The 27,170-nt window shown below is 38.7% G+C and overlaps 1 protein-coding gene across 1 annotated transcript in view; it reads right to left on the bottom strand.

Moving 5' to 3' along the window:
- LOC145029841 (uncharacterized) overlaps positions 1-25,472 on the bottom strand; it is a 106,441-nt gene extending 80,969 nt beyond the window's left edge. Inside the window, exons 1-3 of the mRNA XM_078978297.1 lie at positions 25,074-25,472; positions 6,048-7,313; positions 4,582-5,879 (exon numbers count right to left, since the gene is read on the bottom strand). Coding sequence (XP_078834423.1) covers positions 4,582-5,879; positions 6,048-7,313; positions 25,074-25,472 — 2,963 coding nt within the window. The remainder of the gene's footprint in view (positions 1-4,581; positions 5,880-6,047; positions 7,314-25,073) is intronic.
- Positions 25,473-27,170: the final 1,698 nt, after the last annotated feature.

Genomic DNA, 27,170 nt, shown 5'->3' with positions numbered 1-27,170 from the left:
GGTATCCCTATAACTTGCTGAGGTGAGGGTGCTCTCGGTCCTGCATCGCTGGGTTCTGCTCCGCTAGGTCCTGCCGTGCCATTACCTGCTGTGCTGGCGGGTATCCTTCCTGGAATGGGAACACTCTTCCTCGCTGTCCTCCGAATGCGAAGTCCATAGAGCGGTGGCTGTGGCAACACCGATGTCGGTGATGCCTCGCGTCGTTGACTCGGGGCGTTGTCATTGCTGATCTCCACCGAGTTCCCAGTATCTTCCGTATCCTCTGATGGGTCTTCTTCTATCGAGGCGGGGGGATTACGTCGAGGGATAACAGTGACGTAGCCGGATTCATCGGCTGAGGCGGTAGCGCGGGAAGATGACGATGTTGACATAGTGGACTGTGACATAGTTTCAATGAGATATGAAATAAATGACAATGCATGCCTATAATATGCAATGCTTACACACACCAAAATTAACCTTTTGAAATTTTTAAATAAGGTTTTCTCAAATATTTTTGTTGAACATATTCCCATTATAATTAGCTCAAGCTTTGTATAAATCTTTTCTTAATTAAACATAGGTGATCAGGCTATGTTTAATCAAGGTCCAATAATACAACTCCCAACCTAATTATACTTGTAATATGTTTGATGTAAAAGGAATTTCTTTGTAAGTTTTAGTTATAGGTTGTGTTTTCTTAAAGAAAAACCGATGTTCTCTATAACTTTAGCTCTGATACCACTTCTGTCACACCCCGCTAAAGCGGAAACGCAAGGTATGACAGCGATAACGGTTTCATTGCAAAAGATAAAGATACATCACCATAGCAGTATTTAAAAGTTTACAACCCATAGCTTCAAAAGAACAAAATACAAGTTTTTCAAAATAACATTGTTCAAAATATAGCTTCATAATAGCTTCAACACGATGCAGCATGCTCTATGATGATGAATCTTTACATCCACTTACTAATTATTTCCTGAAAAAGCATGTAAAACGAGCGTCAACTATGAAAATAGTTGGTGAGTATCACAAGTTTATAAAATCGAGCGTACAATAAGGCTTTTCGTAAATACAAGTACATTGCTTCAATGATAAACAAGTTGATTGCTATTAATGAATACAAGTTTATTGCTATAACGAGAAACGCGTTTGTATGTGTATGAGCAAACAATGAGTCTCAACCAAACCTATGACTGAAGCCCTATCGAGATCTATGCTTATCGTTCCATAGATGAATATGGTATCATGCACTCCAGCGATTCGGGCGAGTGAGGAGTTGTCAATTCCTAATAGCGCTATCCATAACGACCATTGGCTCAAAGAGTTAATGGTTAGAGATAAGGGAAGGGCCTTTGTACGATAAGTTCTCATGTTCCGTGTTGCATAGACATACATAAAGAAACATAGCAATACAATAGCAATCATGTTTGATACAATTCAATTTAAGTACAACATGCAAACAATAGTTTTTCTGGACATGCTTTTCCACCCCAAAACATAAAAAACGAAAATAGGGGAGTGCGTGAATACTCACGATGTTTTGTGTAGACACAAGCGGTACTTCGGGATGCACCAACGTCTTACTACCGGGATCCTACGACACCAAACACACGCACTAGTGAGTTTCCATGTCGATATCTAATGCTAATATACTAAACTCTACATATAGGGAAATGCCAATTTATGTTTTAGTATTGGATTTATATCATTTTGTTACACTTTTTCTGATGTATTGAAATTTTACAAGTCGTGCGATTAATTACAACCTTGGAAGGTTAATTTTCCAAATTTTAAGTCTCAATAACAACATAAATTCACGAAAAATAGTATTCGAGGGATAAAAATTCTCAAACTTTTTATTTAACTGTTAATACACAATACTAAGCTGGGAAAATTATAAAAATGGATTTCCAAGCTGTTTAATTATATTTTATAATTTTTGAGCATTTATTTCAATAAAAATTGAAATAAATAGTAAACAGTTTCCAAAATTACCCAAACTTTTTATTTAATTGTTATTATACATAAATAGGCTGGGAAAAATATAAAATATATTTTTCAGTGGTTATTTGTATTTTTCCTTGTTTTATTCCTTTAAATAGTCATTAATTAAAGAAATATTATTAAACAGTTAAAATAAATTACCTTAAATTTTTGTAACATCATTTACAGTATAAATATCTTGGGAAAAATATCAAAAGTGGTTTTCATAATGTATAAACTGGTTTTGGGTATTTATGTATATTTAAGTGAATTTTAGTGCAATTAACTTTAGAAAATAAGGGAAAAATAGTTTACAGTGGAGAAAAATATTCAAAATTTTTATGTAACCTCCTACTATATAATATGATATCCTGGCAAATTTTCATGAATTTTGGATAATCAGAACTATTTTTCCCATTTTTAAGCCATTATAATTACCAAAACTTGGGAAAAATAGCTAGACATGATGAAAAATCTTGAAATTATTTTCTTGAGTCACCCATCACAAGTAAGGTATGCGAAAATTGTTAGATACAATTTTCACATCCTAAAAAGTGGTTTTGTAATTTATCATGTCCTAAATAAAAGAAAATTAGAAATCATATGAAATAGTAACAAAAATTGCTGAAATTTGGTGAGGGGTCATTATTCCCCATAAGTATCATCCATGAATTTATTTAGGATTTATTGACCTCTGGAAGTATTTTATATGATTTATGCCCTTGGTTTTAGCAATAATTCTAATAAATCAAATAAATAACAAAAGCTCTTGAAATTTTCCAGATTATCTCATGCATGCAAGGGCTTTCAAAAGTAAAAATGTTAAGAATGTATTCAGAAGAGAAATGAGGGTAATGATTCCAAACAATTTAAGAAAAGTTGCATGCAATAATGCATGAAGTGTAGATGTGGCTGAGGTTCATGAATTTTTGTAGCCCATTCAGTGAGGTTTTAAGCCACGAAATTTCAACCATAACTCACTAGATATGTTAAGTTTCTAAGGTATTTTTCCTAAGATTTATGGTTGGGTTTAAGACCATTGTTTAAGCAAGATAAAAATAGTGATCACAGAAAAAGAGCTGTATGCGCAACCTTTTTGTAAAATCTGCCAAAAATCGGATATTTAATATTTTACAGTAAGACCAGTTGGGTTTGAAAGTTAACTCGTGGAACTAACCAATACAAAAAGAATATCATGATTTGGTTAAAAAATGACTGAGTTATGACTGTTCAAAGTCGAACAAAATAATCTGGCAGATTGCATGTTTGCTTGTGTGCATTTTTAGGGTATTTCAATAAGAACATCATGCATGTCCTTGGTAAGGCCCGATTTCTAACACATGCATGGAATGAATGAGCATCCAAGATGTACTAGAAATGGTTTAATGCTTTCGTTCATGCATGAACACACAAGAAATGGAGAAGAACATGAAATATTATGTTTTGATGTCACATGATCATATGTGCATCTTTTTCACTCCTTGCATGGGTTTGATCCCGGATTTTCACCATTTCAAACACATGCATTGTGTTATGGTGAGAATCTACAAACCACAAGGGGAGAATAAAGATTTCTAGCCATGGAAAGGCATAGAATCCTAAAAGAAGAGAAAACTAAGAAGGAAAAGAAGTAGAATCATCAAACTATGGAAGAAGATGATGTTGTTTACCTTGGTTATGATCTTGAGAGAAGTAAGAACACTTCAAGGTCTTCAAAGTCTTGAAATTTGGCAGAGAAATGAGAGAAATTTCGTGAGTTTAGAGAGAGAGAGGAAGAGGGTGAAGTGTGTGAAGAGAGTGAAGTGAGAAGAGTGAAGAGAGAAGAGGTGGAGTGTGGGTTTGAGTTTAATCATGAGTTTTGGGAAGAGAGTGCATGGGGAGAGGGGAGATGGCCAGATTTTTGAGGCATTAAAGCCTCCTCTCTCCTAAATTCAAATTTTTATAAAAAATCCCTCCTTAATTTTTATAAAAATCTAATTTTTATAAAAATCTAATTTTTATAAAAGTGATTCTTTAAGCAATTTTTGATTTATTTAAAAATCTTGTTTTTAACTAATAAATTATGATTAATACTTGTAATTTATATTTCTATTTCATTGGTATAATCCATAATTTGATTAATAAAATTTGATATTAGAAAGTTTATAGCCAAATTTTATAAAGTTTTTAAGCTTTATATTTTATAACTTTGGATTTTTGGCTCTTTAGGGTTTTTGGAACATTGTTTGGTATTCAACAACATGTTGAAGTATAATTAGAGTGTTTTAATTTATTTTTAGAGTTTTATACCCTATTTCAATTATAACAAAGTTTGAAGCTTATTCTAATTATAGTATTGGCATTTCCTATTGTAGCTAAGCAACTTACTAGAATTGTAAGTATCAAGTATATTAGTCCTAGACCTTAGTTGGATCCTAGTTTATGCAAGATTTTTGACCTAATTTATACTACTAGGTCATGGCATGTTGTGCATGAATGGTTATTATAAAGATGCATGAGTCCAAGAATGACCTGAATTGACAGTTGTCACAGTATCCCCCACTTAAAAAGAATTTCGTCCCGAAATTCATTCTATATCATCGCTTGTCATCGCATGGGAATAGTTGCGGATACTTTTCCTTTATGTAATCCTCGCGCTCCCAGGTGTACTCCGGCCCGCGTTTTGAGTTCCATCGAACTTTCACAATCGGGATCTTACTCCGCTTAAGTTGTTTTACCTCCCTGTCAAGGATTTCTATCGGTTCCTCAACGAAGCTCAGCTTATCATTGATCTTAATTTCCTCCAGGGGTACTATTAATGTTTCGTCGGCTAGACATTTCTTAAGGTTGGAGACGTGGAATGTGTCGTGAATGGCGCTTAACTCTTGGGGCAATTGGAGTTTATACGCTACCGGACCAATCCTTTCAAGGATTTCAAAGGGTCCAACATATCTCGGGCTTAGTTTTCCTTTCTTACCAAAACGCACAAGCCCTTTCCAAGGCGACACTTTTAAAAGTACCTTGTCTCCTACTTGGAATTCTAATGGTTTTCGACGATTATCCGCATAACTTTTCTGACGATCTCTAGCAGCTTTAAGCTTATCTTTGATGATAGTAATCTTGTCAGATGTTTCCTGGATAAGTTCGACTCTAGTCAACTGTCTGTCACCGATTTCTGTCCAGCATAAGGGCGAACGACACTTGCGTCCATACAATGCTTCATATGGAGCACATTGGATACTCGTGTGGTAACTGTTATTGTAGGAAAACTCAATTAGGGGCAAATGAGTATCCCAATTTCCTTTGAACTCAATGACACACGCTCGTAGCATGTCTTCCAATGTTTGTATTGTTCTCTCTGTTTGCCCATCTGTCTGAGGGTGGTAAGCTGTGCTCAAATCTATCTTGGTTCCTAGTGCCCTCTGTAACATCCACCAAAATCGAGATGTAAAACGACTATCTCTATCAGAAATGATAGATAGGGGTACACCATGCAGAGAAACAATTTTGTCGATGTAGATTTGGGCCAATTTTTCCATCTTGAAATCTTCTCGAATAGGGAGAAAGTGAGCGGATTTCGTCAGTCGATCCACTATGACCCAAATTGAGTCGTGACCTCTAGCAGTTCTAGGGAGTTTGGTAACGAAATCCATAGATATTTGCTCCCATTTCCATTGGGGAATTTCAGGTTGTTGCAACAACCCGGAAGGTTTCTGATGTTCAGCTTTGACTATTGAGCATGTCAAACACTTCCCGACGTACAAGGCAATATCCTTTTTCATTCCAGGCCACCAATAGTACTCTTTAAGATCCTTGTACATCTTATCTGCTCCAGGGTGGATGGAGTATTTAGATCGATGAGACTCTTCTAATACCATGTCTCTCAGGTTGTTAACCCTTGGAATCCAGACCCTGTCTTTAAAATAACGAACTCCATCAGGTTTGGTTTCAAATCTTTCTTCCAAACCATGTAAAGTTTCGCCTGGAAGATTTTCCTTGCATAACGCTTTCTCCTGGGCATTAATGATTTGAGATTTCAAGCTTGTCTGAATTACCATTCCCAAAGCTCTCACACGGGAAGGTTTCACTCTTACTTTCCTACTAAGAGCGTCGGCTACTACGTTAGCCTTTCCTGGGTGGTATCGTATCTCACAATCATAATCACTAAACAACTCTACCCATCTTCTCTGCCGCATGTTTAACATTTTCTGATCCAGGATATGCTGAAGGCTTTTGTGATCGGTATAAATGGTGCATTTGGTTCCGTACAAATAATGCCTCCATATCTTAAGGGCGAAAACTATTGCTCCTAGTTCTAGATCATGGGTGGTATAATTCTTCTCGTGCGGTTTGAGTTGTCTGGAAGCATATGCAATGACCCTATCTTTTTGCATTAGCACACATCCTAATCCTTGATGAGACGCATCACAATACACCACAAAGTTCTCTGATCCTTCTGGTAAAGCCAGAATTGGTGCATTGCACAGCTTGTTTTTCAGGATTTGAAACGCCTCTTCGTGTTTCTCTTCCCAGAGAAATTTTCTATCCTTTTGGGTCAAAGATGTTAATGGTTGAGCAATCCTAGAGAAATTCTCAATGAAGCGTCTGTAGTACCCAGCTAATCCTAGGAATTGTCGTATTTCTGTCGGGGTTTTGGGGGCCTCCCATTTCTTGATTGCCTCTATCTTAGCTGGATCTACATGGATTCCTCTTTCACCGATCACATGACCAAGAAAATGTACTTCCCGAATCCAAAATTCACACTTAGTGAACTTGGCATACAATTTTTGTTCCTTCAACAGCTCCAACACTAGCTTTAGATGTCTATTGTGATCTTCTTTGGTCCGCGAGTAAACAAGTATGTCATCGATAAAGACAATTATAAACCTGTCTAGGTATGGTCTACAGACCCTATTCATCAAATCCATGAATACAGCGGGTGCGTTCGTTAGTCCAAAAGGCATGACTAAGAATTCATAATGTCCATAACGGGTTCTAAACGCTGTCTTGTGAATGTCCTCTTCGTGAATTCTTAGCTGATGATACCCTGACCGAAGGTCGATTTTTGAGAAGTAGGAAGCGCCCTGCAACTGATCGAACAAGTCATCTATTCTAGGGAGGGGATATCGATTCTTGATTGTCATCTTGTTCAATTCTCTGTAATCAATGCACATTCGGAACGAACCATCTTTCTTTTTGACGAATAACACTGGGGCTCCCCAAGGTGAAGAACTTGGTCGAATAAACCCTTTGTCTAGAAGTTCTTGAAGTTGTCCGGATAGTTCTTGCATCTCGGATGGTGCAAGGCGATATGGTGCTTTTGCTACCGGTGCCGCTCCGGGAACTAAGTCTATCCGAAATTCGACCTGTCTATAAGGGGGTAGACCGGGCAATTCCTCCGGAAATACTTCGGGATAGTTTTGAACCACCGGAATCTCCTTGAGTTGCTTAGCTTCTAGTTCTCTTTCTAGCACGTGGGCCATGAATGCAATACAATTCCTCTTCAGGTACTTGTGAACCTTCACGCTTGATACTATGTTTAAACTTCTTCCTGGCTTCTCACCGTGTATGATAAGGGTTTCTCCATTAGGGAGAGGCACTCTGATGACTTTCTCATAACAACCAATGTCTGCTCTATTTTTGGATAACCAATCCATCCCTACTATCACATCAAAACTACCTAGCTCTATAGGAATTAGGTCAATGCTAAAGAGTTTATCAGCTAAATTCAGAGTACAACCAGGAATTATATCACTAGCCCTAATTTCATACCCATCAGCAAGTTCAATAGCATATGCAATCCTCATCTTTACCGATTTCAAGCCAATTAACGGTCTAAATGCTAAAGAAACAAAACTCCTATCTGCTCCCGCATCGAATATTACTGATGCAAAGTGGTTGTTCAGGAGGAACGTACCTGTTATCACTTCAGGGTTCTGACGAGCTTCTTCTGCACCAATCACAAAGGCTACACCTCTTGGTTGTCCAACTTGATTTCCTTGAAAGTTTTTCCTGGCTTGGCCTTGTCCATTGTTACCAGGTCCATTGTTCAGTTTAGGACATGCTCTACGGAGATGATCATTACTCCCGCACTCGTAACATGTCCTTTTTCCCTCCTTATTCACCTTACAATACTTCGAGTAATGGCCTGTTTGCTTACAGTTTTGGCACACCGGGCAAGCTCCCTTGTGATGGAAGTTACACTTATTGCACTTCGGAAGCGGCCCTGAGTACTGCTTTTGCTCCTGCACTTCTTGTCCTTGAGTTTTCACTGGTTCTTGCTCCTGGGCTCTTAACATAAATTTTCTTGAGACTTTCTACTTCCTCCCTGACTTGCCTCCATACTTCTTCTCTCCCTGATCTGCTGGCTTCCTCTTGCTACTAGAGCTTTCCTTTGTCAATGCTCCCATCCTTATCACATCACAATCAGGAACAGCCCACCAAACACATAATATGCTGTCATCGCATGACCTGCCTCTCGTCTAGCAGCACTAGCAGTGTCAGCAGTCTCCATCGAATGCTGATACAGGATTTCCATTCCTGCCAAGACTTCATCCAAAACTTCTCGATGCCCAGCTGTCACAGCGAGACTGTGACGTTGGCCCGCTGCTATCGACTGCAATCTCCAGGACTCCTCCGGGGTCATACCTGGCTGTCTGACAGGTATCCCTATAACTTGCTGAGGTGAGGGTGCTCTCGGTCCTGCATCGCTGGGTTCTGCTCCGCTAGGTCCTGCCGTGCCATTACCTGCTGTGCTGGCGGGTATCCTTCCTGGAATGGGAACACTCTTCCTCGCTGTCCTCCGAATGCGAAGTCCATAGAGCGGTGGCTGTGGCAACACCGATGTCGGTGATGCCTCGCGTCGTTGACTCGGGGCGTTGTCATTGCTGATCTCCACCGAGTTCCCAGTATCTTCCGTATCCTCTGATGGGTCTTCTTCTATCGAGGCGGGGGGATTACGTCGAGGGATAACAGTGACGTAGCCGGATTCATCGGCTGAGGCGGTAGCGCGGGAAGATGACGATGTTGACATAGTGGACTGTGACATAGTTTCAATGAGATATGAAATAAATGACAATGCATGCCTATAATATGCAATGCTTACACACACCAAAATTAACCTTTTGAAATTTTTAAATAAGGTTTTCTCAAATATTTTTGTTGAACATATTCCCATTATAATTAGCTCAAGCTTTGTATAAATCTTTTCTTAATTAAACATAGGTGATCAGGCTATGTTTAATCAAGGTCCAATAATACAACTCCCAACCTAATTATACTTGTAATATGTTTGATGTAAAAGGAATTTCTTTGTAAGTTTTAGTTATAGGTTGTGTTTTCTTAAAGAAAAACCGATGTTCTCTATAACTTTAGCTCTGATACCACTTCTGTCACACCCCGCTAAAGCGGAAACGCAAGGTATGACAGCGATAACGGTTTCATTGCAAAAGATAAAGATACATCACCATAGCAGTATTTAAAAGTTTACAACCCATAGCTTCAAAAGAACAAAATACAAGTTTTTCAAAATAACATTGTTCAAAATATAGCTTCATAATAGCTTCAACACGATGCAGCATGCTCTATGATGATGAATCTTTACATCCACTTACTAATTATTTCCTGAAAAAGCATGTAAAACGAGCGTCAACTATGAAAATAGTTGGTGAGTATCACAAGTTTATAAAATCGAGCGTACAATAAGGCTTTTCGTAAATACAAGTACATTGCTTCAATGATAAACAAGTTGATTGCTATTAATGAATACAAGTTTATTGCTATAACGAGAAACGCGTTTGTATGTGTATGAGCAAACAATGAGTCTCAACCAAACCTATGACTGAAGCCCTATCGAGATCTATGCTTATCGTTCCATAGATGAATATGGTATCATGCACTCCAGCGATTCGGGCGAGTGAGGAGTTGTCAATTCCTAATAGCGCTATCCATAACGACCATTGGCTCAAAGAGTTAATGGTTAGAGATAAGGGAAGGGCCTTTGTACGATAAGTTCTCATGTTCCGTGTTGCATAGACATACATAAAGAAACATAGCAATACAATAGCAATCATGTTTGATACAATTCAATTTAAGTACAACATGCAAACAATAGTTTTTCTGGACATGCTTTTCCACCCCAAAACATAAAAAACGAAAATAGGGGAGTGCGTGAATACTCACGATGTTTTGTGTAGACACAAGCGGTACTTCGGGATGCACCAACGTCTTACTACCGGGATCCTACGACACCAAACACACGCACTAGTGAGTTTCCATGTCGATATCTAATGCTAATATACTAAACTCTACATATAGGGAAATGCCAATTTATGTTTTAGTATTGGATTTATATCATTTTGTTACACTTTTTCTGATGTATTGAAATTTTACAAGTCGTGCGATTAATTACAACCTTGGAAGGTTAATTTTCCAAATTTTAAGTCTCAATAACAACATAAATTCACGAAAAATAGTATTCGAGGGATAAAAATTCTCAAACTTTTTATTTAACTGTTAATACACAATACTAAGCTGGGAAAATTATAAAAATGGATTTCCAAGCTGTTTAATTATATTTTATAATTTTTGAGCATTTATTTCAATAAAAATTGAAATAAATAGTAAACAGTTTCCAAAATTACCCAAACTTTTTATTTAATTGTTATTATACATAAATAGGCTGGGAAAAATATAAAATATATTTTTCAGTGGTTATTTGTATTTTTCCTTGTTTTATTCCTTTAAATAGTCATTAATTAAAGAAATATTATTAAACAGTTAAAATAAATTACCTTAAATTTTTGTAACATCATTTACAGTATAAATATCTTGGGAAAAATATCAAAAGTGGTTTTCATAATGTATAAACTGGTTTTGGGTATTTATGTATATTTAAGTGAATTTTAGTGCAATTAACTTTAGAAAATAAGGGAAAAATAGTTTACAGTGGAGAAAAATATTCAAAATTTTTATGTAACCTCCTACTATATAATATGATATCCTGGCAAATTTTCATGAATTTTGGATAATCAGAACTATTTTTCCCATTTTTAAGCCATTATAATTACCAAAACTTGGGAAAAATAGCTAGACATGATGAAAAATCTTGAAATTATTTTCTTGAGTCACCCATCACAAGTAAGGTATGCGAAAATTGTTAGATACAATTTTCACATCCTAAAAAGTGGTTTTGTAATTTATCATGTCCTAAATAAAAGAAAATTAGAAATCATATGAAATAGTAACAAAAATTGCTGAAATTTGGTGAGGGGTCATTATTCCCCATAAGTATCATCCATGAATTTATTTAGGATTTATTGACCTCTGGAAGTATTTTATATGATTTATGCCCTTGGTTTTAGCAATAATTCTAATAAATCAAATAAATAACAAAAGCTCTTGAAATTTTCCAGATTATCTCATGCATGCAAGGGCTTTCAAAAGTAAAAATGTTAAGAATGTATTCAGAAGAGAAATGAGGGTAATGATTCCAAACAATTTAAGAAAAGTTGCATGCAATAATGCATGAAGTGTAGATGTGGCTGAGGTTCATGAATTTTTGTAGCCCATTCAGTGAGGTTTTAAGCCACGAAATTTCAACCATAACTCACTAGATATGTTAAGTTTCTAAGGTATTTTTCCTAAGATTTATGGTTGGGTTTAAGACCATTGTTTAAGCAAGATAAAAATAGTGATCACAGAAAAAGAGCTGTATGCGCAACCTTTTTGTAAAATCTGCCAAAAATCGGATATTTAATATTTTACAGTAAGACCAGTTGGGTTTGAAAGTTAACTCGTGGAACTAACCAATACAAAAAGAATATCATGATTTGGTTAAAAAATGACTGAGTTATGACTGTTCAAAGTCGAACAAAATAATCTGGCAGATTGCATGTTTGCTTGTGTGCATTTTTAGGGTATTTCAATAAGAACATCATGCATGTCCTTGGTAAGGCCCGATTTCTAACACATGCATGGAATGAATGAGCATCCAAGATGTACTAGAAATGGTTTAATGCTTTCGTTCATGCATGAACACACAAGAAATGGAGAAGAACATGAAATATTATGTTTTGATGTCACATGATCATATGTGCATCTTTTTCACTCCTTGCATGGGTTTGATCCCGGATTTTCACCATTTCAAACACATGCATTGTGTTATGGTGAGAATCTACAAACCACAAGGGGAGAATAAAGATTTCTAGCCATGGAAAGGCATAGAATCCTAAAAGAAGAGAAAACTAAGAAGGAAAAGAAGTAGAATCATCAAACTATGGAAGAAGATGATGTTGTTTACCTTGGTTATGATCTTGAGAGAAGTAAGAACACTTCAAGGTCTTCAAAGTCTTGAAATTTGGCAGAGAAATGAGAGAAATTTCGTGAGTTTAGAGAGAGAGAGGAAGAGGGTGAAGTGTGTGAAGAGAGTGAAGTGAGAAGAGTGAAGAGAGAAGAGGTGGAGTGTGGGTTTGAGTTTAATCATGAGTTTTGGGAAGAGAGTGCATGGGGAGAGGGGAGATGGCCAGATTTTTGAGGCATTAAAGCCTCCTCTCTCCTAAATTCAAATTTTTATAAAAAATCCCTCCTTAATTTTTATAAAAATCTAATTTTTATAAAAATCTAATTTTTATAAAAGTGATTCTTTAAGCAATTTTTGATTTATTTAAAAATCTTGTTTTTAACTAATAAATTATGATTAATACTTGTAATTTATATTTCTATTTCATTGGTATAATCCATAATTTGATTAATAAAATTTGATATTAGAAAGTTTATAGCCAAATTTTATAAAGTTTTTAAGCTTTATATTTTATAACTTTGGATTTTTGGCTCTTTAGGGTTTTTGGAACATTGTTTGGTATTCAACAACATGTTGAAGTATAATTAGAGTGTTTTAATTTATTTTTAGAGTTTTATACCCTATTTCAATTATAACAAAGTTTGAAGCTTATTCTAATTATAGTATTGGCATTTCCTATTGTAGCTAAGCAACTTACTAGAATTGTAAGTATCAAGTATATTAGTCCTAGACCTTAGTTGGATCCTAGTTTATGCAAGATTTTTGACCTAATTTATACTACTAGGTCATGGCATGTTGTGCATGAATGGTTATTATAAAGATGCATGAGTCCAAGAATGACCTGAATTGACAGTTGTCACAATGGTCTTCCCGAATCCCAAGGAAAAAGTGTTCCTGTCGAAAGTGAAAGCTCGTTCCAAAGTGAAGGTTCAATGTGGACTAGCTTGATTTCACTTCCTCCTCCTCCTCCCGTTGTTCTCCCTGACCCACAAGAATGAACACTTGAAAGGTTCAAGATCACCGAAGCCCTGTTGGCGATGAAACATGAAGATGGTAAGCCCGTGTGTGCTCACATTCTAGCAATGAAATCACACATCGATAGGTTGATAATGTTGGGTGGCACTTTCCCAGAGAAGTTGGCTGTAGACTGGGTTCTTCAGTCACTTCCTAAATCATATAATGAGTTCATAAGAGAGTATTATATGATGGATCTTGATGCAACCCTCATTGACCTGACTTACGTGTTGATTGTTGCTGAATCAGAAATGATTTGGCGAAGCAATGGAGTAGTTGTGTCCAAAAACTCAACCTACCATGTTTCTGTGGATACTCCAAAAAAATCCACTTGTTTCCATAGTCATGAAAAGTGGCATTGGAGATGAAGCCGCCTAGTGTACCTGAGAGATCTAAGAGATGTGAGAGTCAAGGCGTATGGCTCTGCTTCAGGATCAAAGAAAAGAGAGGAAGCTTGATAGAAGAGCAAGACGAGTCTGATCACGAAGAAATGGATTACAATTGGATGGATTCGAAGATCAGATTTTGAGCTTAGAGAGTTATGATAGATTTGTTAGGAATATTTAGCTACATAGTTTTTCAATTTGATTTTGTATTGTAAGGACAAATGTTTTGCACTGCTTTTATGAATAAAATAAATTTTGTTTAACTTATTTATTTATATCCTTGCAATGAAATTGTTATGAAAATTTGATGTTTGTAATAAATGGATGTGATTCTTAGTTATTTTATTTATGGAAATGTTGAAATTTTCTTAGTAAGGAAAGATTCCCATCACCCAAGTTTCAATTGGATAGAATCTATGAATCACATGATTTGAATCATGTGATGTATGGAGATCTTAATACTTAGAAATTTTAAGACTAATTCCTTGACAAAGAGTCAAGTGAAGGACAAGGAGACCAGGTTCGCAATGTTGTGCACCGGTTAAGTCATAATGTAACGCCATGTTCTAAAATATTCGTTTATGGAATTTTAGAGGCCAAGGCCAGGGGCGTTTTAGTCCTTTATTAAATTGGAGTTATTATGCGAGAAGTTTCTGGGTCGGGTTATGTTGTTCGAAGCGTAGGATTTCTCGCCACCTTTCTATGGATATAAAGCTCATCAGAAACGGATCTAGAATGAAGGAGTTATGTCACTTAGAAGATTTGGCAAGAATGGCCCTTAAAGAGAAAAGTTTTCATAGAAGACCATTCATGCATGTTTATAACACGCGTGGTTACGCCCAGCATAGGCTGGGTTACGCCCAGCGTACCAGGAGGTACGCCCAGCATACGCTAAAAGGTTATGAAACCCTAATTTCGGATTGAGCACTATATAAAGGACATTATGGTTCCAACCCTAGCCCCCATATGAGCCTCCCCAACCTCTGAAGAAACCCTAGAATGTCCCTACCATCATTTTATGAGATCTTGACCTTGGAGAACCCATTTTGGTGGATTAAAGCTTGGAAGAAAAGAGAAGAAGATTGGCAAGGAGGAACCTTTGAAGCTAGAGCTTGTAGATCTGGGATAAGTGCTTCATTTCGGACCTTTGCAAGGTAAAAAGTATTGAGCTTGATGATTAACCTCTTAGATCTCCTTAGTGCAAGTTTATGGACCTTTTGGTCCCAAGATTGGGACTTTATGACTTAAGCTCATTTCTAAGACCAGGGTTGCCTCCCTTAGAGTCATATGAGTCCCAGAAGCAGTAAAGTTTCAACCTTTGTGGTCCTATTAATTCCATGCAGGAGATCTAGTCCCCTTTATGGAAGTGGAAGAGTCTTTTGAGAGTTTGGGTTGGTTTGGGCCATATAAAGTCACCAAGTCAGTGACTTTATGGCTTAATGCATGGAATAAGCCTTGGATTTGAGTTTGTAGCTTCTAAATTGGGGTATTAAGAACTTATTAGAAAGTTGATTTAATGAGGCTGTACGCTAGGCGTACAAGGAGGTACGCACAACGTACAAGCCACCAGCCAGTACGCTCAGCGTACCTAGGAGTACATCCCGCATATGTTGCCAGATTTGGGCCTTGAGATGTTTGGCCTCAGTGTGGGCTGTGTTTTGGACTATAGGTCTTTGGGCCTTAGTGGGCCATCAAGAGTCAGTGTTTATGGGCCAAGTATATGTTTTGGGCTTAAGGTAAGGTCCAATAATGGGGTTGGGCCCAATGTAGCAACTAGGTCATTAGTGGGCCTTTAGTGGGTCATTGATGGACTTAGAAGAATTTAAGGTTGGGCCTTGGTTATGACCCATACCATAGTATGGAGGTAAAATAGTCATGTTACCCATCAAAAGATTTCCCTTTTTGATTTAGTGCTTGACTTTTCATGATAGCCGGAGAGCAGCCGGAACAATAATTGGGGATCTTTCACTCGAGTTTTCAGCAGCCATCATTTCGAGGTGAGTTTCCTTCCAGTAGGAACGGGTCTAAGGCCACAATGCCGACTCGTTTAGCTATCAGTAGTTTCCAGACTTCAGTCTAATGCAGTAGTTAGTATGTTTGATACCTTCGTGGCTCATACAGGATTTATGTGTTACGTGTTCCAGTTCACGGCCCGATGCAGTATGCAGTATATGTGTGTTCATGTTAGTTGATATGTTTATGTTATGCTTTGTTCAGTTAGTTTCGGACTTTGGTCCGATGCAGGGGACAAGGTCCCAGTCAGTTTCCGGACTTTGGTCAGATGCAGGGGGGGTAAGGCCTCGGTTAGTCCGGACTGCGGTCTGATGCAGGGGACAAGGTCCCAGTCAGTTTCCGGACTTCGGTCCGATGCAGGGGGCAAGGCTCCAGTGAGTCCGGACTTTGGTCCGATGCAGTGGGCAAGGCCCAGTATGTGCTTTATATGTTGTATGGTATGTGGTAGTTTGGGGGAGCTCAATTAGCTTCGTGCTTGTGGTTTTCAGTTTTGGTTTCAGGTACTCAGTTTTCAAAAGAGGAGCTCGGAGAGGTTGCAGTGCACACACCATAGTCAGATAGCCTGGGGAATGTTTTACTCTGATAATGAGATTATGTTATGAATTTAATACTCGAAAATTATATTATGACTTATGATATGATTTTATAAATATGGTTTTAGTAATGTTTTAAAAGAAATTTTTAGTCGTGATTTCTGGGTCGTTATAAGTTGGTATCAGAGCCTTGGTTTGAGGGATTCAGGCACACTTTCGCGTCTGTCTGAACTCAAACTAAGGAAATTGTAAGATGTTTTTTTTCGAAAGAACAGAGTTTTAGAAAAGTAAAAAGAATCTTAGAAAGAAAAGGACTTTGAAAAGAGAAAAGGGTGTGGTGCATGCGATTAGCCGAGCTCAAGTAAGTACTCCCAAATTACCCATACAAGTAAGGACTATCGGTTTCAGTTTCAGTTCTAGTTCAGTTTCAGTAGAATAGCATGCTAGTATAGGACTATGGATCTAGGAGGATGCCTTATGTGCCTGCTTATGTGTTTCAGCCTTATAATAATTGCATGCTAGTATTAAGTAGACAGCAGTAGGATAGCCTGTTTTGGTTATGCCTGATAGTATGAGTTCAACATTGAATGCTAGTATAGTTTCTTGATTATGAGAGTAGTTTGCATGAGTATGTTTCCTTTATCCGAATGCTGCTTGCTTTGTGCTTTGTGGGCCTCTAAGTAATGGTAGTTAGTCATTAGGTGAATACATCACATCACATGTGATCCGGGTTGAATAAACTCAGAGTGCCGGATTTGACCCTTTTGCGCAGCTCTCGTCTGAGTCTAACTGTTGTAGGGATGAGTCTTGTACTCGAAGGATTATCCGAGCCTCATTGAATGTGATGGTATTCAGGTGGTGCCTAATTGGCATTACGAGGAGGCCTTAAGCAGTTGAGGACTGTTTTGGGTGGAGTCAGAGGTTCCCTAGGGCAAGCCTAGGATGAGAGTAGCGAAGATTAGCAGTAGAGAAAAAGGGACTTGGTGGAGTTGAGGTAAATCTTGAGGAAAGTACGGATAAATGTGGAACGTAGTATGGGCCTGTACTACTGAAAGCAGAGGATCCGTACTCGATTAAAGAGGGGCCAAGGCAAAGCCAGGGAACTAGTAGAGGGTGTGAGAAGTCCCTCAGCAGCGGTGTGAACTGATCAGTAATGTGTTATGTTTTCAGCATGGTGACGTTGCGCGAGATATCAGTTGGCAGTTTAGGTGCCGAGGAGGGATCTGCCTCAGGTTCTAGAGCCGGGCAGCTTGATGATCAGATGAGGGATTTCATTTCCACAGAGCTCATGCGCAACATCATTGATCAGACTCCACTGATTTTCGGTTCGGTTAGAGTGGCCATCATGGAGCTTATGGACAGTCATCTTGAGGCCTTTAGGGTTGGGATAGTTTCAGGATAGTTTGGGGCTCGTCTAGAGCCTGATGCTTATGGAGTTCAGGGATCCATCAGGAAGGGAGTTCCCATTTCTAGCTCTTACCATCAAGGGACAATTATGAGTGGGGCACCTTGTCTCTAGGAGAGACCTTTGCATGATTGGGTAGTTAATGAGGTTTCGCTAGTCATTCGCGAGGAGTTGCCCAACATCATTTAGCGGGTCACTGGTCGGTTGACCGCTAAGTTCCAGGGACAGCCAGCTGGTGTTCGTACGGTTGATGGAGTAGCCGGTGTCACTCGGGAGCAGGAGAGTGGTTTGGATGTGCAACTCGGAAAAAGGAAACAGGCACGTGTTGCAGGGAGATTGGGAAGAAGTGTGGAGTCCTACTCAGCTGACTTGGGCGATGGAGGTCAGGAGGACCAAGAGGTGTGTGGTAAGTGTGGAGGGACTCATGGGTTTGCTTGTCACAAGTTTAGGTGTTTCAAGTGCGGAGAAAGGGGACATGTGTATCGAGATTGTAAGCAGGATTAGAGATGTTTTCACTGTCACCAGCCGGGTCATTTCAAGTCTTGATGTCCCGTTTTGGTGATGGAGAAAGTTCAGGGTCAGGCGCCCATCGTTCCGCAGAAAGTTAAGATCGAGCCGCACTAGATCGCAGGTATGTAATCTGAATTGTTCCCTTTTGAAGTAACTCTATTATTATGGTACTGCATCGATGTTAGTAAGCATGTAACCGTGAGTATTATATTACATGTTTGTGTCAGAGATATATACCATTTGCATACCTTGGGAGTAGAATGCTGAATTGGAGGTCGTCCCCTCTAGATCAGGTTACTTCGGGTACAGTATCTATAGCATCTATGTGTAAGATTCAGTAGTGTCTCACTACTTGCAGAAGGTGTTAGTCGGGTAATGATCAGTTATATTCTCAGTAGCGAGTAGCTAGCGGTTAGAAGGGAAGTGGGTTGGGGATGTGCACCCCAAACGTAGGTTCTCAGGATGTTGTCCCTAAAGCAAATACAGTTAATTGAAGGGTGCTCAGTTTGATAGCAAGAATGGTTCGGATCTGGTAAGAGTTAGTTGGAGCGCCGTCATAGGTAAACGTTGGCGGACAGTAGATCGCCCTTTTAACGGAAGGATGGTTGGGAATCCTTTCGACCAGTGAGCAGTAAGGAGTTAGTTGGATCCAAGTGGGGGAGAACCCTCCGAGTATACAAGGGTAAGAGTACGCAGATCCAGAATGAATACGCGGCCTTTGAGAAGAAAAGATAGTAGCAACGATTGATGGACTGAGGAATTCAGAGTTGGGAGTTTGAAGAACTTCCCAACAATGAGTTCATGTGATCGAGATGGTTAGTAGCTGGTTGGGAATACAGGGTTGGAGGACCGCCTGTAGGACACTAGTGAGTCGGAATGAGGATCTTGACAACGATTAGCACGAGATGCTTTCGTGTTAGTAGTCAGTGGTGGAGGCGGCATGCAGGGTTGTGTGGATTTAGGAGTTGGGGGTTTGGAAACTTCCCAACGATAGTTTCATGTGTCCGGATTAGTAGACGGTCGGTTTGGGAACCAAGTTGTGACAACCGTCAAATTCTGGTCAATTCAAAGTCAAATAAAGTCAACAAGTCAAACCGGTCAACTCAATTTGCCCGTAGGTACTAGAGTTTACGTTATGTAATTTCTAAACAACTCTCTATTCTAATGAGAGATCATAAATCGAAAAGTGCGTACATCTAGATCTCCTTAACCTAAAACTGTGGTACGTGGCGAGCCAAACCGATAAAACAATGTTGCATACACATCGGGAGTATGCAAGATCCTTAAACAAGGCTTAACGGGGCTTACGGACCTTGCATTGAGAAGCCAGACACTCACATTCATCACACACGAAACCGCTCTCAATCGTTTTCACTCTATCTCTCTATATGTGAAATCTCTCCAAGAATGTCAAATCTCTCCCAAATCTCTCTAAGTATGTGAAATCTCTCCCAAATATCTCTTTGTATGTGAAATCTCTCCAAGAATGTCAAATCTCTCCCAAATCTCTCAAAGTATGTTAAATCTCTCCCAAATATCTCTTTGTATGTGAAATCTCTCCCAAATCTCTCTAAGTATGTGAAATCTCTCCCAAATATCTCTTTGTATGTGAAATCTCTCCAAGAATGTCAAATCTCTCCCAAATCTCTCTAATTATGTGAAATCTCTCCCAAATATCTCTCTGTATGTGAAATCTCTCCAAGAATGTCAAATCTCTCCCAAATCTCTCTAAGTATGAGGAATCTCTTCCAAATATCTCTTTGTATGAGAAATCTCTCCAAGAATGTCAAATCTCTCCCAAATCTCTCTAAGTATGTGAAATCTCTCCCAAATATCTCTTTGTATGTGAAATCTCTCCAAGAATGTCAAATCTCTCCCAAATCTCTCTGAGTATGTGGAATCTCTCTCAAATCTCTCTCGAAATCTCTCCAAACTTTCTATAATCACTCGGGGCATTCCGACCCTCGAATTTGGCGAAAACAGCCCAAAAGCGGAAGTCTACGCGAAAAACGGGCTTGAGGAACCGAAACCCCTCTTAGGACTCGAAAGTCCTCTTAGGACCCGAAAGTCCTCTTAGGAACCGAAACCCCTCTTAGGAACCGAAAGTCCCCTTAGGAACCGAACCCTCCTGATGCAGAAGAACCGAACCAAACCCTCCTGATGAAGAAGAACCGAATCGAACCTTCCCTTCTGACCACTTTCGCTTCTGACCCTCGCTTCTGAGCTTCGGACCGAACCCTCGGCCTAAGACCCTTCGCATCTCGCCTCTGGTTCGCAACCCACTTCCGACTCGGCACCAGCAAGGACCGAACGTCGGCCTAGGGACCGAACCTCGGCCTAGGACCGAGAGGTCTCGCTGGGAATGCTTTTCTTCCCAGTTTTCAACTAAATTCGCGTTTTAGGCCCGTTTTTAATTGTTTTAACATGGGATTTTCACCCAAAACTTTATTTTAACATATAAGGACCCTTAACTATTAATTAATCACATTTTTAAGGATAAAACCTTATCCAAAAGAGAGTGGGTGAAGTACAAAGGTAGAGTGTTGACTTTACTTATTTCTATGACACAAGCAACCACTCCCATACCCACTCCATGTCACTATTCACCACCAGCCCATCCCTAGTCACTTCATAGGTCCTTTCTCACTATTTTCAACTATTCCCACGTTCTTAGGGCTGGGACATCCATCCTCTCTCCTCACACTTTAATCATTCTCTCATTTTTACTAAGAATCACACTCCAAACTCTCTCATCTTTTTCTCTCTAATTCGAGAATTTCAAGGCATACTCCAAGACTCTTCTCCTACAATTAGTAAGTATCATCATCTTACTTATGATTATTACACATCCTCCTACTCAAAATCATAGATTGCTTACACAAACATCATCACATTCTTGTTAGATCTTCGAATCATCAACTGATTCTTCAAGTGTTCTTGGGTTGAACACTTCTCTTCTTCAACACTTACCTACTGAAATCACTCAAGGTGAGTTCATACCCCTACATTTTCATGTTTTCTCAAGTTTTTAGGGGGGGAATACAAGTTAAAACACCAAGAACATAACTAAACTTTTCTAACAGCCTTCATCAGAAAAGTTCAACCCTATTCACGGACTGTTTTGGACAACTTAAACATTTTAGTTTTCAAAACTGTTTTAGGTGCATCTAGTTCCACTTCTTAGCTTTAAAATGACTACTTGCACATCTCCATAAGATTTTTCTACAATTTATGGTGATTTTTACAAAACTGCCTATCATTTCAAACATCAATCCGGACCAGTCTGTGATTATCGACTTTTTCACACAAGTAAGAAGTCATTAAAATTATAATAAAAATTATGAACAAACTAGACTCATTTTCCAAACTCTCAGAAGTTACAGAACTTGATTTGGACATTTTATGATTTTTCTACAATTTTTCCAATAACAGTTACAGAAAATGTTATTAACAGAAAAACACTATAAATTTCATTTCACCTTGTAACATGTTGAGCAAGGTATACATCATTATGTGATTATGTGTTGTTGCAATATATGACAATTTTGTATTCTTATATAGACATACATCAGGAAACAAATGGATTTACACCTCCACAAGTATGGTAAATATATAAATGATATTACAAGGCTATATCCATTAAAATATAAACATTGGTAAATTATGACAAGTAAGGCTTATGCTCACTACCCACACAAATAATTAATAAACTATAATAGGTATAGTTTAGGGTTATTTTACATAACAAACACATGATTAAAGGTTTTACACATACAAAAGAGTTATTACCACAATGGATAATTATGATAAACTATAATAAGTATAGTTAAGCCATTATACCCCCACAAACGAACACGCTAGTTATCATCGGTATAGTTATGGCATATATATATTACAAACAAAGTGGTAAACTATAATAGGTATAGTTTATGTTTCATCTACACTATGAACTTAATTACAAGAAAGGAATTGACCATCACCACCACTTTTGGTAAACTATAATATGCATAGTTCATGTTCACTAGTCACTATCACTATTTGATGAACTATGATATGTATAGGTTATATTCACCATCACCACCACTTTTGGTAAACTATAATATGCATAGTTCATGTTCACTACTCACTATCACTATCCGATGAACTATGATATGTATAGTTTATGTTCATAGTCACTACTACTATTTCATACACTACACTAGGGTTTGGTTCCGGTTTTTGGATTTAAGTCCACATTAAATTTTCGCATTGTTAGACTTCAACTATAATCGTTGAGCGTATATGCTTGAGTCATACAAGAATTTAGTCTGGATTGGCTTAGAATTTGTGGTGCCCGCCTCATCTCCTGTTCCTCGTTGGGTTGTGGACCTAGGGCAGACCCAATATATTCAACATTTTATCTAACTTAAATCTTCTATAACTTATATACGATGGACGATTATAGGGGAAATCTACGGGTCAATCTAGGGTTCATTAATACATCATATAGGAATATGCTGTTTACACTTAACTAAGAAAATATTGGATTTTCTGTAAATCAACTCTATCGATTTTATAAGGAAAACGGTTTCTACTCCAAACAAAACTCTTATGAACTCACCAACTTAATTGTTGACACTCTTTCAAAACTACTTGTATTCTCAGGAAATCAGTGAAACAGGAAAACTTTAGCGCTTTGAGGATAGGACGTTAAACCGTCAACAATTTATTTTTGTCATCATAATGTAATTGATTTTGAAACATGTAAACATATACTTTGGTGTAACTTTTTCAATTATATTTATGATGGTTGTATTTACTTTGAGCACTATTATACACGTTGTTGTGATACTGTACATGAAGCCTCCACCCCCGGACGTTTCCGCCATCCTTGGTTTGGGGGTGTGACAGATTGGTATCAGAGCATTGTTTATAGTGAACTCAGTATATCGAACCACATAAGATATACAAACTATAAATACATTGGGACTGAAAGTCTCTGATTTAAAGTTTTCAAAGCAACTATACTTTTAGAAAAAAATAATTTCTTGGTAAAAGTAGGAGCATGTGCATACACACTATGGTCAGTATCATGGTGGGATGGGACAAAAGTGGTGATTGTTGAACAATACGAGTAGGCTTGGGGATGTATAGTCAGGTCTGGGAATGACATAGCCTGATCAACTATGTCTCACCCAGAAGTGATTAGCATATGCCCAGGAATGGTCGTAGGTGTTGCAACAAGTCTAAAAACTTACCAACACTACCACAATGAAATACCATAGGGGTATTTGGTGTTATTATAATTACTTATTTGAGAACTAAATAGATTTTTATCAATAGGTCAATAATTGCCTAGTGGATACATTAAAATTATATATATCCAGGACGTCATACACTTAGAATCTGTGGATCTTTGCTTTACTTCCTGTTCTCGTTGGATTGGGGATTTAGAGTTAGGATCGCTTATTCGAAGGTCTATCATGTCCCAAATACATATGACTAGTATGCACTAAACAATATATTGAAGTACCTGATAAAGATCATCTTATAATTATCTAATTAGTACGTCTACTTAGTTATTTCTTATATCCCCATTTCTCGCGAAGATATCATGGCTGAATTCCATCCCCACGACGACCCGTACTACCCTAACCACGACAATACTGAATGGCTTGGAGAGGAGCCAGAGAATGATTACCGAATCCCTTTGGATGGTCACTAAGCTGAAGGCTTTGTTGATGGTTCTGACTCCGACCCTGAAGTGGAGAACCTACTCTGATGGCTCTTGTTCCGAATCCTATCCCTCGTCCGGTTTTTCAAGGCCCGACGCCACCTTGGGTAGAGTGCTTGGAAACCTGGAGCGAAGAACACGACCAACCTAGGCTGTTAAATGGAGACATTCGAATCCTTCAGAATCCGGAGACTACACTATTCAAGGGAACCGTAGCATTGCCCAAGATTTTCCTTACGTTATTGAGGTGTAGACCTATTTTCCTCGAACCCTATATTACAAACAATTTACATATGGTAACTCCACGAAATTCTTAATATATACCAACTGATTTTAGGAGGGGATCAGGCACGAAACAAATCACAAGTTGCATTTGAGTCACTACCACTAAAATTCATTCATAGGGGCTTTGTTATGAATTACATACAAAATACTTTTAAGTCAGAACATAATAAAGACAAGTCTGGCTTGATAACATCTGACTTGTCACTACTATTAAAAACTTATCGTTTGTTCGTCTCTACCAACTTATGACAGGACTATGCCGCCAAAGAAAAAGTCCAGACCCTCCGGAAGCACAGCACCGCCCCCTCCGCAGTTTGATCCCATAATGTTTCAAGCTACCGTAACAGCAGCCGTGGCGGAAGCAATGTCGCAAATGGGTACAAATGGTTCCGGCGGCTTTGGATCCGGGAATACTAACTCGAATCAGGGGGACAACACAGGGCGTACTAAGGAGTGTTCTTACAAAGACTTCATGAATGGCAAACCCGATCCTTTCGATGGAAGCGGGGGCATCATCGCGCTGATGCAATGGTTCGAAAGGACCGAAGCAGTCTTCAAAATATGTGTTTGTCCCGAAGCGAGCAAAGTCAAGTATGCGACATTCACTTTCACAAGAAAAGCTCTTACTTGGTGGAATGGCCGAGTTAAGTCACTTACTCCTGCAGTGGCTAACTCCATAGGCTGGGAAAACTTAAAAGCGTTGATGTTAAAGGAGTATTGCTCGAGGGGAGAAATACAAAAACTCGAAGAAGAACTCTGGAATCTCAATATGTCGGGGACGGATCTCGAAGCTTATACTGCCCGATTCAATGACCTAGCACTCCTCTGTCCTGCAATGGTCACCCCAGAGGAGAAAAAGGTAGAATGATACCTTTGGGGGCTATCATCCCAGATCCATGATAGTGTATTGGCCTCAAGACCAACTACCTTCGACGGCGCCAAGGAGTTGGCACAACAACTCATCGACCATCGTGCCAGCCATGACACTATGACAACCACGCCAATTTTTGTTGTTCATGCTGCCACAACCCTCACCACACCAACTCCCATGAAACAATACGCTAGAACCCTTCCGAAATGTAACAAGTGTAGCTTCCATCACACTGGGGCTTGTAGAGAATTGCATTGCATGAACTGCAATAGGAAAAGGCACACTACCCGTTTCTGTAGGGCACTGGTACGACCCATCAACCAGTTCCCCGGCTTTGGAGTAAGCCCTGACTGTTACAAATATGGAGAAACAGGCCACTTTAAAAGGAACTGCCCAAGAGCAAGAGATGCCAGTGGTGGTGGAAGGGTGCTTGCGCTCACCGAAGGAGAGACCACCCCGGAACTGCCCGCAAATATCAGTACGTGTTTCTAACATCGACGTTTAAATTCCAAATTTCTTTATATGATTAAATCTAGCATCGATTAAAACATGCATAGTAGTAATGCCAAGGATTAAACTGAGAGCGTAAACTATAAGAAATTCCAAGGCCGTCATGTGACATCAGGCAGGTTATTCCTTACCATAATCAATTTCTTGTACTGTAAGTACTTTTAGTTAGGCCTTTAGTCGGCCAAAACTCTCCTGCTCCGGATGTAATGTAAGACCCTCTTCAAGGTCAATTTTCCCTAATTTGTTACATCTTAAGCATCAATGACGTGGTCAGTCGGATAAATTCTGTGACACTCTTTGATTCAAATACTCCCATAGGAGTCTATTTGGAACCCACTTTAGTCAAGTTGTTGGACTAGAATAATTTCGCTCCAGGATCGTTCCTAATTCTCTTTCAAAGGTTGGATCATGTTATTCACCAACCCACGGAACCCGGTTTGAACGACAAACTTCATGAGACCATTCTACAAATTTACTTCTACTCCGTAATAGGACTGCATATAGGATGTAGGTCAAACTTTCGAGAACATGCTTCTACTCTATAGGTGAACGGTCGAAATACATCTAGGTTCAATGTTAGCCCTGACTAGGAACTCTAGTTCATTAAGAAGGATTACTAAGAATGTTATTTGTTATGATTTCCTCACTTATACATTCCCCAGTTATATATAACGAATACCTGGTAGATAATAGAATGTGAGAATTCTGACTTAGTTTCTTTTCCTCGTTGGGATGTGAAACTGAAGTAGAATCACACATTTTACTATCCACCCAGTGTTGGTTATATCATAATCTGTATAAGCTAAGTTTTCATGTATAATAACTCATCTCTTAGTCAGAATCAAAATAATGTAGAGCCGACCTTAGTCATTCACAAACTCCATGCCTGATTTCAAATTTCGGGACGAAATTCCCTCTAACGGGGGGATGATGTGACAACCGTCAAATTCTGGTCAATTCAAAGTCAAATAAAGTAAACAAGTCAAACCGGTCAACTCAATTTGCCCGTAGGTACTAGAGTTTATGTTATGTAATTTCTAAACAACTCTCTATTCTAATGAGAGATCATAAATCGAAAAGTGCGTACATCTAGATCTCCTTAACCTAAAACTGTGGTACGTGGCGAGCCAAACCGATAAAACAATGTTGCATACTCATCGGGAGTATGCAAGATCCTTAAACAAGGCTTAACGGGGCTTATGGACCTTGCATTGCGAAGCCAGACACTCACATTCATCACACACGAAACCGCTCTCAATCATTTTCACTCTATCTCTCTGTATGTGAAATCTCTCCAAGAATGTCAAATCTCTCCCAAATCTCTCTAAGTATGTGAAATCTCTCCCAAATATCTCTTTGTATGTGAAATCTCTCCAAGAATGTCAAATCTCTCCCAAATCTCTCTAAGTATGAGGAATCTCTTCCAAATATCTCTTTGTATGAGAAATCTCTCCAAGAATGTCAAATCTCTCCCAAATCTCTCTAAGTATGTGAAATCTCTCCCAAATATCTCTTTGTATGTGAAATCTCTCCAAGAATGTCAAATCTCTCCCAAATCTCTCTAATTATGTGAAATCTCTCCCAAATATCTCTTTGTATGTGAAATCTCTCCAAGAATGTCAAATCTCTCCCAAATCTCTCTAAGTATGTGAAATCTCTCCCAAATATCTCTCTGTATGTGAA

Source organism: Lactuca saligna, chromosome 2 (genome assembly GCF_052625555.1).
Source record: "Lactuca saligna cultivar CGN05327 chromosome 2, ASM5262555v1, whole genome shotgun sequence".
NCBI lineage: Eukaryota > Viridiplantae > Streptophyta > Magnoliopsida > Asterales > Asteraceae > Lactuca > Lactuca saligna.
This window is presented reverse-complemented; position numbering and strand designations above follow the sequence as displayed.